We start from the raw sequence: 14,513 nt of genomic DNA, 5'->3' as shown, positions 1-14,513 counted from the left end.
TTCATGTGCCCAGTAAACGCTAGTTGCACCTCTTCACCTAGCTCTGCAAGACAATCATCATGAGAACCACACTTGAAGATCAGATCTCATGTTTCAACAAACGTGCTACCCAAGCCCTTTCACGCTCACCAATGCGCTACCCCCAAAGAGGAAAGAGCCCCATATGGAGCTCACCAGCCTCCAATCACAAACAGGCATCACAGGTCATTTCTGACTTACACTTCCTATTCACCCTCAATTCACGTCCGCTGCAGAGACATAGCAAACAAATCTCGCCATCACCTTGACCCCGCGCCCACCACACTAGATATTTCAGTCCCACGGAATTGTACATGGTCAACTGACAAGATTATACTCTTTGCGATCATCGTCACTTGCACGATCGACCACGACGACTTGACGGAGCACTCAGTGGCCAGCGATTTCACCTATGGCAATTTGGGTGACTTTGAAGACAAACCACTTCTGCGACTAGTCACGAACGATACCGGTAGGTTGATCCGCGAGACTGCAACGTCCATGTCGGAAGGAGCCCCACCCACTACGAGCGCCCAGGTACATGACGCTTTCGGCATGGAAGATTCTACAGATCCCGTTGCTTCAGCGCCGCAGTATGTCTCTCTTGAAGGAGTAGAGACCAAGCAACAGGCTACATTGAAGATTGGAGACACGAGTGAAAATACAACTCGCACAGTAAGTAACGCAGACCACACAACATAATCGAAAAGTCTAACAAAAAAGTAGAAGCAAAACATAGACGTCCTAGCAGAAGTCATCCTCCTCCACATGAAACATGTACAAACAACCATGGAAGCTCTCCAATCCCACATCACCACCCAACTAGACGGCCCCAAAGAACCCCCCCTCCATAAATGGACCCCATACACCGACTACAACACCCTCAGCCTAGCAATCACCTCCCTAAACCTCGCAGTCACCCACCTCGAGCCACGCCAGCTCCCAGAAACCCAAGCAAACCGCTACCACCACCGCGCCCGCTCACTCTCTACCGCAACAAGCAAGATCGCAATCTTCATCCTCGGCCACGCAAACAGGAAATGCAGCACTTGCATGGAAGACCTCGACGCGGCCTCGGACCTCGATGCAGATGCTAAACAGGCGGCTTACACACATATGACTGGGCAGGTAGGTCACATTCTGGATTACTGCTCCCGCGCCACAAGCTGTATCTGGACCGCGTTTGACACGCTCGAAGCACACGTGCAGCCCATGTCGTCCTGTGAAATTGCCGCGACAGGGGATACCACCGCCCGCAGCACGCTCGCGCCCGTAATTAAGAAGGACGAAAAATGCTGCGTGGCCGAGGACGAGAACGACAAGGTAACTGAACCTAGCCTGACTTACCACAACCTAATCGCACTGGCCTGGCTCGTCGTGACAGTCATATGTGTGTACCCAACCGTCCACTCCCTATTCCCTACTTTCAGCAGCAGCAACAACAACAACAGCCCATCTCAACAACAACCCATTTGCGAAACCGACATCTACCACCAAACCCTTCACCTCGTCGAGCGCACAAACGCAATCACCAACCTAACAACCGGTTTCTACACCATCCAGCTCGCAGATCTCGACAGTCGCTACAAGGCGCTCGAACAGGCCAGCGAGAGCCACGGCCTGCGCATCGATAATCTGGTGGATACGCTGGGTCCGCCGAATGAACAGGGTACTTACCATGTCACGGGGCAGATTGCGGAAATAGAGGGTCTGTCGCAGCGGCTGAGGAGGATGCAGGAGGATGTGGAGTGGCGGATGCAGCGGATGCAGAATGAGATGACGCAGACGAGGAAGACTATGCATCGTGTTGATATTCGGCTTACCAAGCGGTTGGATAAAGTGGGTGCCGGTCGTTAGAGGCTGCGTACATTTCTGATGCAGTAGCTTTTCATCTCTGTTGGATCTGGGTGTCGAGCAATGGAATGATGGCTAGGGGGGTGGATGAGGAGGATCATGCTCGCTCACTCAGTGCTTGTTGCGATATAGAGTTGGGCTCGCAAGATGTGTCACATATTGGAAGGGAAAAAGGGTTAGAGAGAAAGAAAGAAAGGGTGGTCAATCTCCTTTGCGAAGTAATGCATAATTCAATGTCTCGGACCATAAGACGCCCCAAGGAATTTGCCATTGATACTTACCTGATCACAACCTCAACAGCCACCTCATTGCTCCACCCCGCCTTCGAATCACTCTCTTCCCACGCCTTGATGGTGTCAATTTCTAGTACATTCTCACACTCATCGCTGACCTTGACACATTCTTTAGAGATGGGACGACCGAAAATGACAGCAAAGAAGTCGTCCTCAATGGAACGTTGCTTCAGATCTGTAATATAGAGTCCTACGCCAGATTAGCACCTCAGTCGTAAAATTTTGTCCATCTTCTAGCTCACCAAATGTCCCCAACACCTTCAAGGAAGTCCAGATTCGTAGTCGACCAGAGGCTCGGTCGACATAGCTGTCTGTATTGACAATCGCAGCCGCGCCCGTCATTTTACCAATAATACCTAAGTTGGCGATGGCGATGTTCTCGGGACCCTTGCCAGGGTGCTCGCGCTGCAGTCTGAAAGATTGCAGTGGGAAGGCAGACAAGATCTCCCAACCGCGAACGGGAAGCTCGAGGTGAACAAACGCCGCATTAGTCTCGACACTGGTTGGCGCTGTGACCTGACCATCAGTATGACTGCGAATAATGTACATTCCCTGCTCCGCGCCAGGGAAGGCATCAAGACCAATGAATTCTGCGAGAGTGCGAGAGGTGCAGTTGAAGACACCGAGGATGCTGACTCCGGTATGGGCCATGCCAACATATGTCGCGATCTTGAGAAGGATAGCGTCGTTGTAAGAGTTGTAGGCCGAGGTACTCTTTCCAACAGTGTGGGGACGTAAGATTACCGTGTCACCGCGCGGTGTATTGCCTGTCATTTGCGCAATCAGCTTCAAATCATGTTGTCCCGCAACATCGGTGATGTAGACTGGTCCTCCAGAGACACAGCGGCCAGCAGCGTGGAAAGCAGCATAGTCGTGGGAAGTCTGGAACATGTCCCAATCAGGGAGAATGTTAAGGTGTTGTGTAAAAATGGAGTTATGAGCGTTGCAGAAGATGTGCCATGGATGCGAGGCGGGAACGTCAGGGAAGAAGTCATCCGAGTTTCTAAACAGGATGCGCGGCTTATTCGTGGGTAGTAATGAGTGGAACATAATCTGGGGTGTCTGTGACATGCACGAAATCGCTCTAGCAGAGAGATGGCGGAGTTGTGCTATGTTCCAAGCATCTTGGTATGCGTTGATCAGGTGTCGACGATCATCAGCATCATTGACCTCATCGACAAAGAATTGCCCGTCCGTTTTGACAGAGTCAATGCCTGCGTCGCTCAAGAAGGTGTAGAAATCTTTGTAGAAGCGATCGACATCCTCATCTGAGACGACCATCACCTTGCCTCCTGATACGCCGTGTTTTAGTTCTACAACCTTGGTCTTGTACTCTTTAGCAATGCGACCTTCCGGTGCGATGCCGCCCCAGTAGCCGAACAGGGCGTGCCACACAGCGACATGCTTAATATGCTTGTATTTCTCCCGGATGTCCCCAATAGTGGCCTTGAGTCCACGAGGAAATCTTTCTTTGCTTGCCTCGAATTCTAGCCAAGCAGTTTGGAATTGGGTGTCTCCTGAGCTGACTGACTGCCAGCCATCATCGATGATCAAACTACTGACATTGATATTGTTCTTGGCCAGGGAGCCGAGGGCGTCTGAAAGCTTCTCTTCGGTGAGGTTCTGGCCGATGCTGTTCCATGTACAGAATGCCAAACCGTCATCTAAGAGTATATCAGCACCATTAAATAATGGTATGTGTGGCAATATGATCTGTGACACAGTTTCTTGGAGGTTACTTACACCAGTTCTCTAGCCATTGCGGCTTGAAGTCAGCCGCCAAGGCATTCATCTCAGCGCCCATTTCACCCGACGCTGCTGCGTAACTCATGACTACCCTTCGTGCATGATACATGACTGCAGCCACAGCATCTTCTGAGCTCTTGCCGACTGCTACGATGATCTGAGTCTTGCCCTCTTTCTCCGCATCGTTCTGAGTGTTGAAGACTATTCTTTTTTCGCCATCATGGGTGAGGGTGGTCAGGACATCATGAACACCGCTAATTGGAAGCACTGCGAGATGGCCACCATCATGACGTTCAAACACTGCTAGGATGGCTTCTTTATCTGGTTCAAATCTGTCCTTACCTTGTCTAGGAGCAATCCATGGGCCCCAGAGGCGTACTAATGCGAACCAGCGGGACAGGTTCGATGGCATACCCAGCTTCTCAAAAGATGTGCCTGGTATTTTGCCTGTGGCCGCACTGACGGGGCTAGTAATTGACCACAGCATGGTGTTTGGGGTGTCACTTGGTTCTTTGTTGATTGTCACGAATGGAGGAAGGCCATCAATGTAATTAGTCAAATCGGTCTCGAATAAATCCTGCGACTGGTAGATGAGACGACCATCTGAAGTGGAAAATTGCTCGTTAGCCCATTTCCATGGTTCGTTCTGTATCTGGTCAACATGATTATATTCCACCCGTGGTCGTCAAAAATGCTGCGTTGGATTACAGTTTCAGGTGACAGGGAGGGCACATAGATGATGGCCAGGTACACCAGCATGACAGTGACAAATGGAGATGAACACACCTTGGACCCTCTGAAAGTAACTGTAAAGGAGACAGAGGCGCCATGCTTAGGTCGTCCAGGTAGGTCTATAGAGAAGTAATGACGTTGAACAATAGCCTGTGTTGGTTTGATCACGGCCTTGTAATCTTAGTTGTGTGCATTGGCGAGGTAGTGGGCAGACATCGTACCACGGACGGCCCGATCATGGGGTTGAGACTCAGGCTCGCCCATTGGTCGTGAACTTCGAGATTGTTCCAAAGGGCTACTTCCCATGACTTCTCGGAGCCCGTTGAGCTTTCGATTACTACCGTGAACCTGACCTGTGGATTTCTTAGCACCCCCATAACCTGTCGTTAAGTGAGATGTGTAGTTTCGGGCTTACCGAGTCCTTCCCTGGAGCTACCGTGGTGGTCTGGCCCAAAGGCGGATGGCAAGTAAGCATAGCATACATGGCAGCAAAGTAGCGATGCAGAAACAATAGGTATAGTCAATTGAAAGATGTGCTGCGCTACATGCAAAACGAGGAGTACCAGGTACCTAGACGACGGATGGTTCAATGCCGGGGAGACACAATGGAAACGCAGCTTATAATGATGTCGATACGTTGATGATTTGTGGGAAACAGTAGGGTCATGAAGGATCGATTGTGTGACCCTACAGAAGGTAGTGCAATGTACCTGGAGAATGGAGCTACCGTAGTACATGAAAGAGGAGAGAGAGAGAGAGTGGGTATGGTAGGGTGCAGCTGACAGGTGCGGAGGTGTGTTGTCGGGAACATGCGGGTCCGTTTGATCGACATGGGAGCTGGAAGCTTCAGCCAATCAGCGCACCCGTCAATTTGGGGATTATCCCCAAACTTTTCGACAGCAAGCACACAACACACAATGCGACTTGTCAAGCCATGTCGGTCCTGAGACCATTGTCGCGGCCACGACAGTTCGTGTGCCGGCAATGTATACGAAGACAGCACACCTTGGCTCGTGGTGAGCGACCGACGGTGAACTGGGCGGCCGAAGAGACTGATGCTGCGGTGCGACAATCACAGTGGGAGGAACAGGCTGGGAGGATACGGTCAGGCTCACAGCAGAGCATGCTGAGTCTGCTTGAAGAGCGCGGTTTCGTCAAACATGTGGCTGGGTGGGTTGCATTGGGTACAGCGCCAGCACCGCAGCTCATCTGACTCTTCGCAGTGGACACGAGACGCTCGACTGGCTTCTTACAGAGAAGCGCATAGGAGCCTATGTCGGCGTAGACCCTACCGCACCTTCCCTTCATGTTGGCCATCTTCTCCCGCTCATGACGCTCTACTGGATGTACCTTCACGGCTACTACACCGTCAGCCTGGTGAGCGACCTGCGGACAAGACCCATGACGGTAGTTAATGTTGGCTAGTTGGGCGGAGGCACGGTACAGATAGGAGACCCTTCTGGCAGGACCACAGCACGCTCACGGCAAGCTGCAGATGTTCGGTCCATGAATGTAGAGAGCATACAAGGTCAACTCGAGAAGCTCTGGACCAATGTGAAATGCCTGGGCATCAAGCACCAGTACTCGCAGTACACCAGTCGGAGATTTGACATCCTCGACAATCGAAGCTGGCTGGAGACGCTCAGTGCGGTCGAGTTGATGAGAGACCTTGGATCTGGCATGCGGCTGGGGCCTATGCTCAGCCGGGACTCGTAAGTCAGTTTGGCAGTTCGGGATTCGGACGTCTACTGACATGGGAGCAGAGTCAAGCTACGCATGGAAAGTGGTGAGGGCATGGCAATATCCGAGTTCAGCTACCCCCTCTTCCAAGCCTACGACTGGTGGAGCATGTACAAGAATCGAGGGGTCCAGATGCAGATCGGAGGCTCAGACCAATATGGGAATATATGTGCAGGCATGGATGCGGTCAGCCACATGCGCAAAATCCACCGCATGAGCGATACGACCAGTAAAGATGACGATCCAAGTGTAGCAGCATATGGCCTGACGACGCCACTGCTCACCACGGCCTCCGGGGAAAAATTTGGCAAGAGCGCAGGCAACGCTGTATGGCTAGACAAGCACATGCTCAGCTCGTTTGACCTCTATCAAGTACGCACAGTATCACCTTCACTAGAATACTGCTGACGACCCTGTACAGTACTTTGTGCGAACCGCAGATGACGACGTCGAACGTTACCTGAAGTTGTTCACGTTCTTGCCACTAGAAGATATCGAACTGCTCATGAAAAAGCAGCGACAAGACGAATCGAGACGCTTGGCACAACACATCTTAGCTAAGGAGATTGTTGAGCTTGCCCACGGTTCTGCAGAGGCGAAAAAGGCAGAGACTGCACACAAAGAGGCTTTTAGTGCAGGAACCAACACATTTCCGCTCGGCGCCCTCAGAAGTGCACTATCAACAAACAACAAATCTGACTCTCCCGTCAAGCCTCTTAATAACAGGGAGAAGCAGCTGGCCGCATACAAGGAAGCATACGCTGCTTCCTCAACTACGCAGGCAAGGTCTGGCACCTCCAGCGAACGCCAGAAGAGCGAAGATCGCAATGTGATAACCATCCCACTATCCATGCTCCAGCCTGGCTCTTTTCCACGCGTTCTGTTCGCCGCCGGCCTGGCCTCATCGAAGAGTGACGCACAGCGATTGATAGCTAAGAGAGGCGCGTATGTAGTCGTGCCTGGCTCCGGCTCTCAAGAAAATCCCACGGTCTTACGGTGGGCCACCATCGAAGCAGGCGTAGCTGTAGATCCGAACCATTTCCTTGTTGACTGGGAAGCGCTGATATTGCGGTCCGGCAAGTCTAAGATTCAGATATGTCGAGTGATCAAGGACGAGCAGTTCAAGGCGGAGGGACTGAGCTGCCCTGGCTGGGATGACGCGAAAGAGACGAGCACCGGCAAAGGCGAATAGCGGTAGGCTCACGGAACAGTCTACGTACATTCTCCGCTCATCGTCGGTGCACTGTCTGGTAATTTAATGTAAAAACAATACTCCGTAGTTGATGGAAGACTCTCTATGCTAAGACTACGAAAAATACACCCGTACGTCCTGAAGATCGCTCACTATAAGCTGCAACATTCACTTGTTCCATTTTTGGTTGCACAAGATGACTTGTGAAGCCATAGAGTGAAGATTCCTTTCGATTCTTCTAATCCCTCAGCTGGTGCTGTCAAAACCTGTGCCAGACCCAGGGGCAATTTACTGAGCCAGGAGATCGCTCTGAATGCGGGATGGCGCAAACCTAGGGAGTGGGCCAGGGTCCAAGACTGTGGAGCGGATTGACTTGGTCCGCCGAAACTTTACTACACAATTGCTTCATCATACACCTCCACGCGGCCTGATAAACGGTGATTACTAGTCGGTCTTCGTTGCACAAACTCCAGACTTGTTTGGATCCATTGGCGCCGTGCGACCTCTACGTGCTCGCCAAAGTTTGCGCCTCCTCACGCCTCCGTCTCCAACTCCTTTACAGTCTGCCCAGCATGCCGAGCCCTTCGAGCATCATCTACCACATCTTCCACCCCAATGAACTACGGTCAATCATTCAATGGTATGCGACAACGAGACGGATAATTACGCGCCCTACCGTAGCTTGTAACGCGTACAAAGTCTTGCTAACATCGTCCCCAGGAAAGTCTGGCACAACCCCGTACACGAGCGCCAGGAAGCGCTCGAGTCTGCGTCGCTCAAGCGATGCTTCCACTTCCTCGGCCTGACTAGCCGCAGTTTCTCGATGGTCATCCTGGAACTACATCCCGAACTACTGGTCCCCATCGCACTGTTCTACCTCGTATTGCGCGGCCTCGACACTGTGGAGGATGATATGACTATACCATTGGAGAAGAAGGAGCCTATCCTGCGCAACTTCCAGAACTTCTTAGACCAGGAAGGCTGGACATTTACTGAAAATGGCCCCAACGAAAAGGACAGGCAGCTTTTGGTGGAGTTCAACGTGGTTATTGAGGAGTTTAAGAAGATCAAGCCGGCGTACCAGGAGATTATCAAGGACATCACAAAGCGCATGGGTAATGGAATGGCAGACTATGCAAACAACGCCGAGTTCAACAACGTTGGGGTCAACACTATTCAGGACTATGAGTTGTACTGCCATTATGTTGCAGGCCTCGTCGGAGAGGGAGTCACTCGAATGTTTGTCGAAGGTGGTCTTGCTAACGCGGCACTGCTTCAAAAGCCAGAGCTCATGGAATCCATGGGCCAATTTCTCCAGCAAGTCAACATTACTCGTGACATCAAGGAGGATCTGGATGATGGACGACGATTCTGGCCAAAGGAGATCTGGTCCAAGCATGTCGACAAATTTGAGGACCTTTTCAAGCCGGAAAATAAGGAGAAGGCTCTGGCGACAAGCTCGGAGATGATTCTCACCGCGCTGAACCGTGCTGATGACTGCCTTTATTATCTCGCCGGCATCAGAGAGCAGAGTGTGTTTAACTTCTGCGCTATCCCACAGTCCATGGCTATTGCAACGCTGAATGCTTGCTTCCAGAACTATGACGTCTTTCAGAAGAATGTGAAGATCACAAAGGGAGAGGCATGCCAACTCATGGTCGAGTCCACACAAAATCTGCAACTCGTCTGCGAAGTATTCCGACGATATGCCCGCAAGATTGCGAAGAAGAACAACCCACACGACCCCAATTTCCTAAAAATTAGCATAGCTCTTGGACGAGTGAGTCTTTCCCAAATCTCTAGTCTCTGTCGCTCCTGCTCACACTATCCTAGATTGAGCAGTTTATCGAATCAATATTCCCTTCGCAGAAGCCACCAGCAGACAAGAAGTCCCCTGCAAGTATCGAGGAGGCAGAGAAGAAGAGGAAGGAAGATTACGAATCCAGGTGGGACTTGATCTATATGGTTGCAGCTGTGCTAGGAACTGTTGGTATCATCTCTTGTTTCATGGTAAGTGCATCGCACACCATCATCCCTCATCTTCATGCATTGCTAACACTATTCCAGCTCTTCATCGCTTGGATGGCTGGCGCACGCTTCGATATTGCTTACTCTGAGGCCAAGCAACAAATCGGCGAGCTCATGGGCTATGCCAGTAAAGTTCCTGCGCAAGTCACAGAAGCCCATGTGAAGTCTGGACACAGCGAACTATGATCATTTTCGATCATACTACCAACATGTTTATATGTACAACAGTAACGCTGACGAGACGCTTTGGTTGAATGCTGTCTGCGACTATGGAATTTTAATACATCTTCTGCGAGAGAGGTCTTGAATATAATTGCAAAATTTTAGGTCTCTCCGCGCGAATGTCAAATTCCACTGCCTGCTTTTTATAGGTAGCGATGGTCAGGCCGAGAAAGTGCTGATACTGAAGCCCCATCTTACCTTGCGACGAGGCTTTGTGGAGTGATTCTCTGGACTAGATCAACCCAGTATGGTGATTTGGACATGTGCCATATGTATACAGAAACATACCCGCAACTTGTTTTACATTCAATCATTGTTGCTCCAAAGTTTCCCAGGTGTTTGATGCTGAAACCACCTGGGCAGGCAAGTCCAGTACTAGTGTGCCAAGGCCGATACTGCGCCTGCCGAATTTCTCGCTTGGACGATCTATGTTCACTGTGCAAGAAGCAAACACTCCCACCCGACCGCAATCGCCTTACACCGACTCGACCCTTCTACTGCACGCGGTCTGCCAGGCAGAATAGTTGCGCGACTGCCTTTTTCGACCGCTCGCCTGGCGCGACTTCAAAACCGACCCCCTCCTTTACTTCAACTCTCTCGTCTTCAACCCCTCCGCACACGGCCAGCTCCCATCGTTGACAGCCTCTTCTGTTTGACACCCTCGTAAACCCTTGATTACCTCCCTCGAATCGATCATCGCAATGGCCGACGTTGCAAGCGCACCCAAGCCTGACCAGCAGGTCCCACTCGACACGATCCCAATCTCACCCACCGAGGGTTCCAACGGCGAGAGCAAGGAGAAGTCATCCGCCGATGCGCAAACATCTGAGGGCGAGATCCGGACCGTCTTTCACGACGCCGAGAACTTCAACGTCAAGCACCCGCTAATGAACACATGGACTCTGTGGTTCACCAAGCCACCGAGCGGCAAGGTACGCCATGGATGCTAATACCTGCTAAAAGACCAAGTGTGCTGATCTACGCAGGGCGACAATTGGGCCGAGCTGCTGAAAGAGGTCATCTCGTTCGATTCGGTTGAGGAGTTTTGGGGCATCTACGTAAGTTCTATACTACCTCACTAGTGATTGTATCATCTGACCTTGCTCCAGAACAACATCACTCCTACATCTGATCTTGCGCTCAAGTCCGATTATCATCTCTTCAAGAAGGGCGTGCGACCCGAATGGGAAGACTCGCAGAACAAGCACGGTGGCAAGTGGGCGTTCCAGTTCAAGGATAAGAAGGCCATCAACATCGATGCCTTGTGGCTTCACGTCATGCTCGCGGCCATCGGCGAGAATCTCGAGGATGAGGACGACAACGAAGTCATGGGCGTTGTAGTCAACGTTAGGCGAGGCTTCTATCGTATTGGTCTCTGGACGCGCTCAGTAGGCCGTGCGCTGCCCGGTGAGCAGGGCAAGGGCAGGACCGCAGAGCAAGGCAAAGAGGTCCTGCAGAAGATTGGAAAGCGGTTCAAACAAGCCCTGCAGCTCAAGGACAGCGACTCGGTCGAATTCTCAGGTCACACCGATGCTGCCCATGCTGGTAGCACGCGTGCGAAGGCCAAGTTCACTGTCTAAGGCCGGAGAGTCACACCAAAAAGACAGGACAAAAGTACAAAATGCGCGATACTTTCCGCTGTCTCCGGATAATACAGTGCATTCCACTTTTCCTTGATTGCGCTTTCCATACTACTACACCTGGTTGAACTAAAAGCATCCCGTCTACCGGTTCATGATCGGGGTTTGGATTTTCAGCATGGCGTCTACATGGGCGGCGATGGGTACGGGATTTCACAGATGAGATCCATGGTCAGGATGATGATACCTTGAGACGGATGGCGCGCTCTGAGCTTGTTAGGCCAGCTCTTACATCTAACATACTATGAATGAGAATATGCATGTAACAACGGTATTTGTTGCCATTGTCATGATACAGAACTGGAACTGGCTTGCTTATTCAAGGCGAAGTTTGTACGCAGCTTGAGTGTGAGTGTGAAACTGCGCAGACCACGCGCAGACCCCTCCTATCATATGGGGCGATTAGCGCGGTGACGTCGGCGTGTGGCTCGAGGCCTAAGCCACAGTTTTCATGCTGGGGCCTCTTGCATATATCGACCGACGCGCGCCCAACAGTGCACACATCGCCTCAGCCTACTCACCCTCTACCTCATATATTCCTAAGTTTCGCAATCATGGTTGTGGAGACTGCGTACTACGACGCCCTAGGCGTACCGCCAACAGCCTCTGAACTCGAGATCAAGAAGGCTTACCGCAAGCTCGCTATCAAGCTGCATCCAGGTACGCCCACCCAAAAATTTCCACCCGGGCTGATTTTGGCTCTAACCCCGCGCAGATAAAAATCCTGGTGACGAGACGGCGCATGCAAAGTTTCAGGAGGTGTGTTCATATTTGCAAGTCGGAGATTTTGGCGCGCAATCGATACGACTCACAACAGTACAATTGCGGGGCTCACACCATGATATAGATTGGAGAAGCATACCAAATACTCAGCGATGAGCAGCTACGAGCAGCATATGACAAGTATGGAAAAGAGGGCGCTATGCCCAGCAGTGGGTTCGGTATGGTCCCTTTGGTATAGGCTGATGATACTGGATACTGACCAGATTGTAGAGGACCCCTCGGAGTTTTTCACCATGATTTTTGGTGGAGAAGCGTTCGTGGACTGGTACGTTTGTTCCTCGGATCGCCAGACGCTATGTTGCGAGGGGCTTCTGTGCTAACAAGCGTAGGATTGGTGAGATCTCGTTGATGAAGGACCTGAACAAGACAATGGAGATATCTATGCGCGAAATGGAGGAAGAACAGGCTGCTCAAGCCGGGGAACCACCTAAATCTCCAACCACGGCTACGGCAGGCCCATCGACTGCCACCGCTGGCACTTCTTCCCCGCCCGTCGCGCCCTCGTCCCCAGGCGTTGCTGCCAATGCGAAGGAGGCCGAAGCTGCGGCAGAGCGCACAGGCGCCCATGCCGCTGATGCGCCACCTGTTTACACTGCGCCACCACCAGTTTATGCTGAGACTGCGACCGATCCCCCTGTCGCTGCTGGTGCTGCATCGCCGCCGTCTGGCGCTAGCACGCCCAAGCCCCGTGGCATTCCAATGCGACCGGCGATCATGGATAGGTCCGAGGAAGAGGCACGCATGGAGGCAGCAGGCATGACAGATGCGGAGAAAGAGCTTCGGGCAAAGGAGAAGAAGAAGGCTGGTCTAACCAAGGAGCAGCGAGAAGAGCTTGCAGCCTACGAGCTGGAACGTAAAAGGATCCGCGACGAGCGTGTTGCCAACCTCTCCAAGAAATTGGTCGAGCGCATCTCCCTGTGGACGGAGACGGACAAGGCATCCGATGTCACCGCTGCTTTTAAGCAGAAAATCAACCTCGAGATCGAGAATCTCAAGATTGAGTCGTTCGGTCTTGAGATTCTTCATGCTATCGGTGCAACATACGTTATGAAGGCGTCTTCCTTTCTTAAATCACAGAAGTTTCTGGGCATCTCGGGTTTCTTCTCTCGCATCAAGGACAAGGGTACACTGGTAAAGGATACCTGGTCAACCATGTCGGCCGCCATTGATGCCCAGCTCACCATGGAGGAAATGGCCAAGATGGAGGAGCAAGGTGGCGAGGCATGGACAGACGAGAAGAAGGCGGAGTATGAGAAGAAGGTCACAGGCAAGATCCTCGCAGCTGCGTGGAGAGGCAGTAAATTTGAGATTCAGAGCGTGCTGAGAGATGTATGTGACGCTGTCCTCAACGACAAGAAGGTCAAACTGGAGAAGAGGGTGGAGCGTGCGCATGCGTTGATGATTATTGGAGAAATGTTCCAAAAGGTATGTCCGCCGGTAGCAACAAGTAATCTGAGTGTGCTTTGGAGCTAACAACAACCCGCAGGCTGAGCGCGATCCCGATGAGGAGGGAGACTTCATGGCTTTTGAGCAGCTCATGGCCGAGGCGGCAGCCAAAAAGGACGCAAAGCATGAGAAGCACCACCAAGAAAAGAAGGAAAAGAAGAAGGAAAAAGAAAAGGCATGAGAGTCATCAACCTTTTTTGTCCGATGCCTCTTTTTTCCCATCTGGTTGCATTCTTTTCGTTGTGATATCCATTAGATTCGATTCGAGTTGAAGACTTGTGAAGTGGTGGTTTAACGTCCTTGCCACGTACTCCCATTCTACAATATGTTTGTCTCGCTGCAACAGCAACGAAAGCGCCATCGCGTAATGGGTTTTGTGTCTGTCCACGGCTTGACGTGTGCACGAGTAGGTTGGGAATCCCTCGGACGAGCATGAGACGGCTGGATCCAGGCTAGAAATAATGAAAACCCGGCAAATCTCTGCGCGTAGCTTGATACCACACTCTTGCAGCTGAGCGTGAGCTAAATGAATATAATAAAGCACATGTCCTCTACCCAGTCAAATAAATTTAAAATGCGAAAAGTGAAGGGCACAGTGACATGGCAGGTAAACTACATGACGCAAATCATCTGCGGTTATCGATAAGACAAGTACGTACCCCATCGAATCAGCCTTAACTAGACTCAATTCTCCACTTGCTTATCCGCTCACTCTTCAGGCACGTCACTCTCATCGTGTGGTATAACATTTCCATTCATTTTCCCAGGCGCAAGATAGAGATAGTATATGAAAACCCCCTGATCCATCCTCCCCCACCC

At 51.5% G+C, this 14,513-nt stretch overlaps 6 protein-coding genes across 6 annotated transcripts; 5 read left to right on the top strand and 1 right to left on the bottom strand.

The window, feature by feature from the left end:
- Nucleotides 1-573: 573 nt before the first annotated feature.
- IAQ61_009530 (uncharacterized protein) lies at nt 574-1,875 on the top strand (the record flags this gene model as incomplete). The annotated part of the gene is made up of 2 exons (XM_003838296.2): nt 574-693; nt 745-1,875. 2 exons carry the CDS (start codon nt 574-576, stop codon nt 1,873-1,875), a joined length of 1,251 nt encoding a protein of 416 aa, XP_003838344.2.
- Nucleotides 1,876-2,149: 274 nt separating this feature from the next.
- IAQ61_009529 (uncharacterized protein) lies at nt 2,150-5,127 on the bottom strand (the record flags this gene model as incomplete). The annotated part of the gene is made up of 6 exons (XM_066098423.1): nt 2,150-2,355; nt 2,408-3,829; nt 3,909-4,557; nt 4,698-4,814; nt 4,865-4,996; nt 5,059-5,127. The coding sequence occupies 6 exons, from the start codon at nt 5,125-5,127 to the stop codon at nt 2,150-2,152; spliced, it is 2,595 nt and encodes an 864-aa protein (XP_065951582.1).
- Nucleotides 5,128-5,556: 429 nt separating this feature from the next.
- Nucleotides 5,557-7,768, top strand: IAQ61_009528 (uncharacterized protein). Its single transcript, XM_003838294.2, has 5 exons — nt 5,557-5,813; nt 5,867-6,020; nt 6,069-6,355; nt 6,407-6,755; nt 6,805-7,768. Exons 1-5 carry the CDS (start codon nt 5,578-5,580, stop codon nt 7,573-7,575), a joined length of 1,797 nt encoding a protein of 598 aa, XP_003838342.1. The 5' UTR covers nt 5,557-5,577; the 3' UTR covers nt 7,576-7,768.
- Nucleotides 7,769-7,918: 150 nt separating this feature from the next.
- On the top strand, nt 7,919-10,139 carry ERG6_2 (Delta(24)-sterol C-methyltransferase). Its single transcript, XM_003838293.2, has 4 exons — nt 7,919-8,215; nt 8,296-9,355; nt 9,409-9,585; nt 9,643-10,139. The coding sequence occupies exons 1-4, from the start codon at nt 8,148-8,150 to the stop codon at nt 9,787-9,789; spliced, it is 1,452 nt and encodes a 483-aa protein (XP_003838341.1). The 5' UTR covers nt 7,919-8,147; the 3' UTR covers nt 9,790-10,139.
- IAQ61_009526 (uncharacterized protein) lies at nt 10,140-11,825 on the top strand. The gene is made up of 3 exons (XM_003838292.2): nt 10,140-10,757; nt 10,812-10,883; nt 10,935-11,825. The coding sequence occupies exons 1-3, from the start codon at nt 10,527-10,529 to the stop codon at nt 11,403-11,405; spliced, it is 774 nt and encodes a 257-aa protein (XP_003838340.1). The 5' UTR covers nt 10,140-10,526; the 3' UTR covers nt 11,406-11,825.
- IAQ61_009525 (uncharacterized protein) lies at nt 11,826-14,258 on the top strand. Its single transcript, XM_066098422.1, has 6 exons — nt 11,826-12,125; nt 12,181-12,224; nt 12,313-12,406; nt 12,459-12,513; nt 12,578-13,673; nt 13,735-14,258. The coding sequence occupies exons 1-6, from the start codon at nt 12,020-12,022 to the stop codon at nt 13,873-13,875; spliced, it is 1,536 nt and encodes a 511-aa protein (XP_065951581.1). The 5' UTR covers nt 11,826-12,019; the 3' UTR covers nt 13,876-14,258.
- The last annotated feature ends 255 nt before the right edge of the window (nt 14,259-14,513 follow it).

The sequence above is a fragment of the Plenodomus lingam genome (genome assembly GCF_022343315.1).
Source record: "Plenodomus lingam strain CAN1 chromosome Unknown contig_6, whole genome shotgun sequence".
NCBI lineage: Eukaryota > Fungi > Ascomycota > Dothideomycetes > Pleosporales > Leptosphaeriaceae > Plenodomus > Plenodomus lingam.
This window is presented reverse-complemented; position numbering and strand designations above follow the sequence as displayed.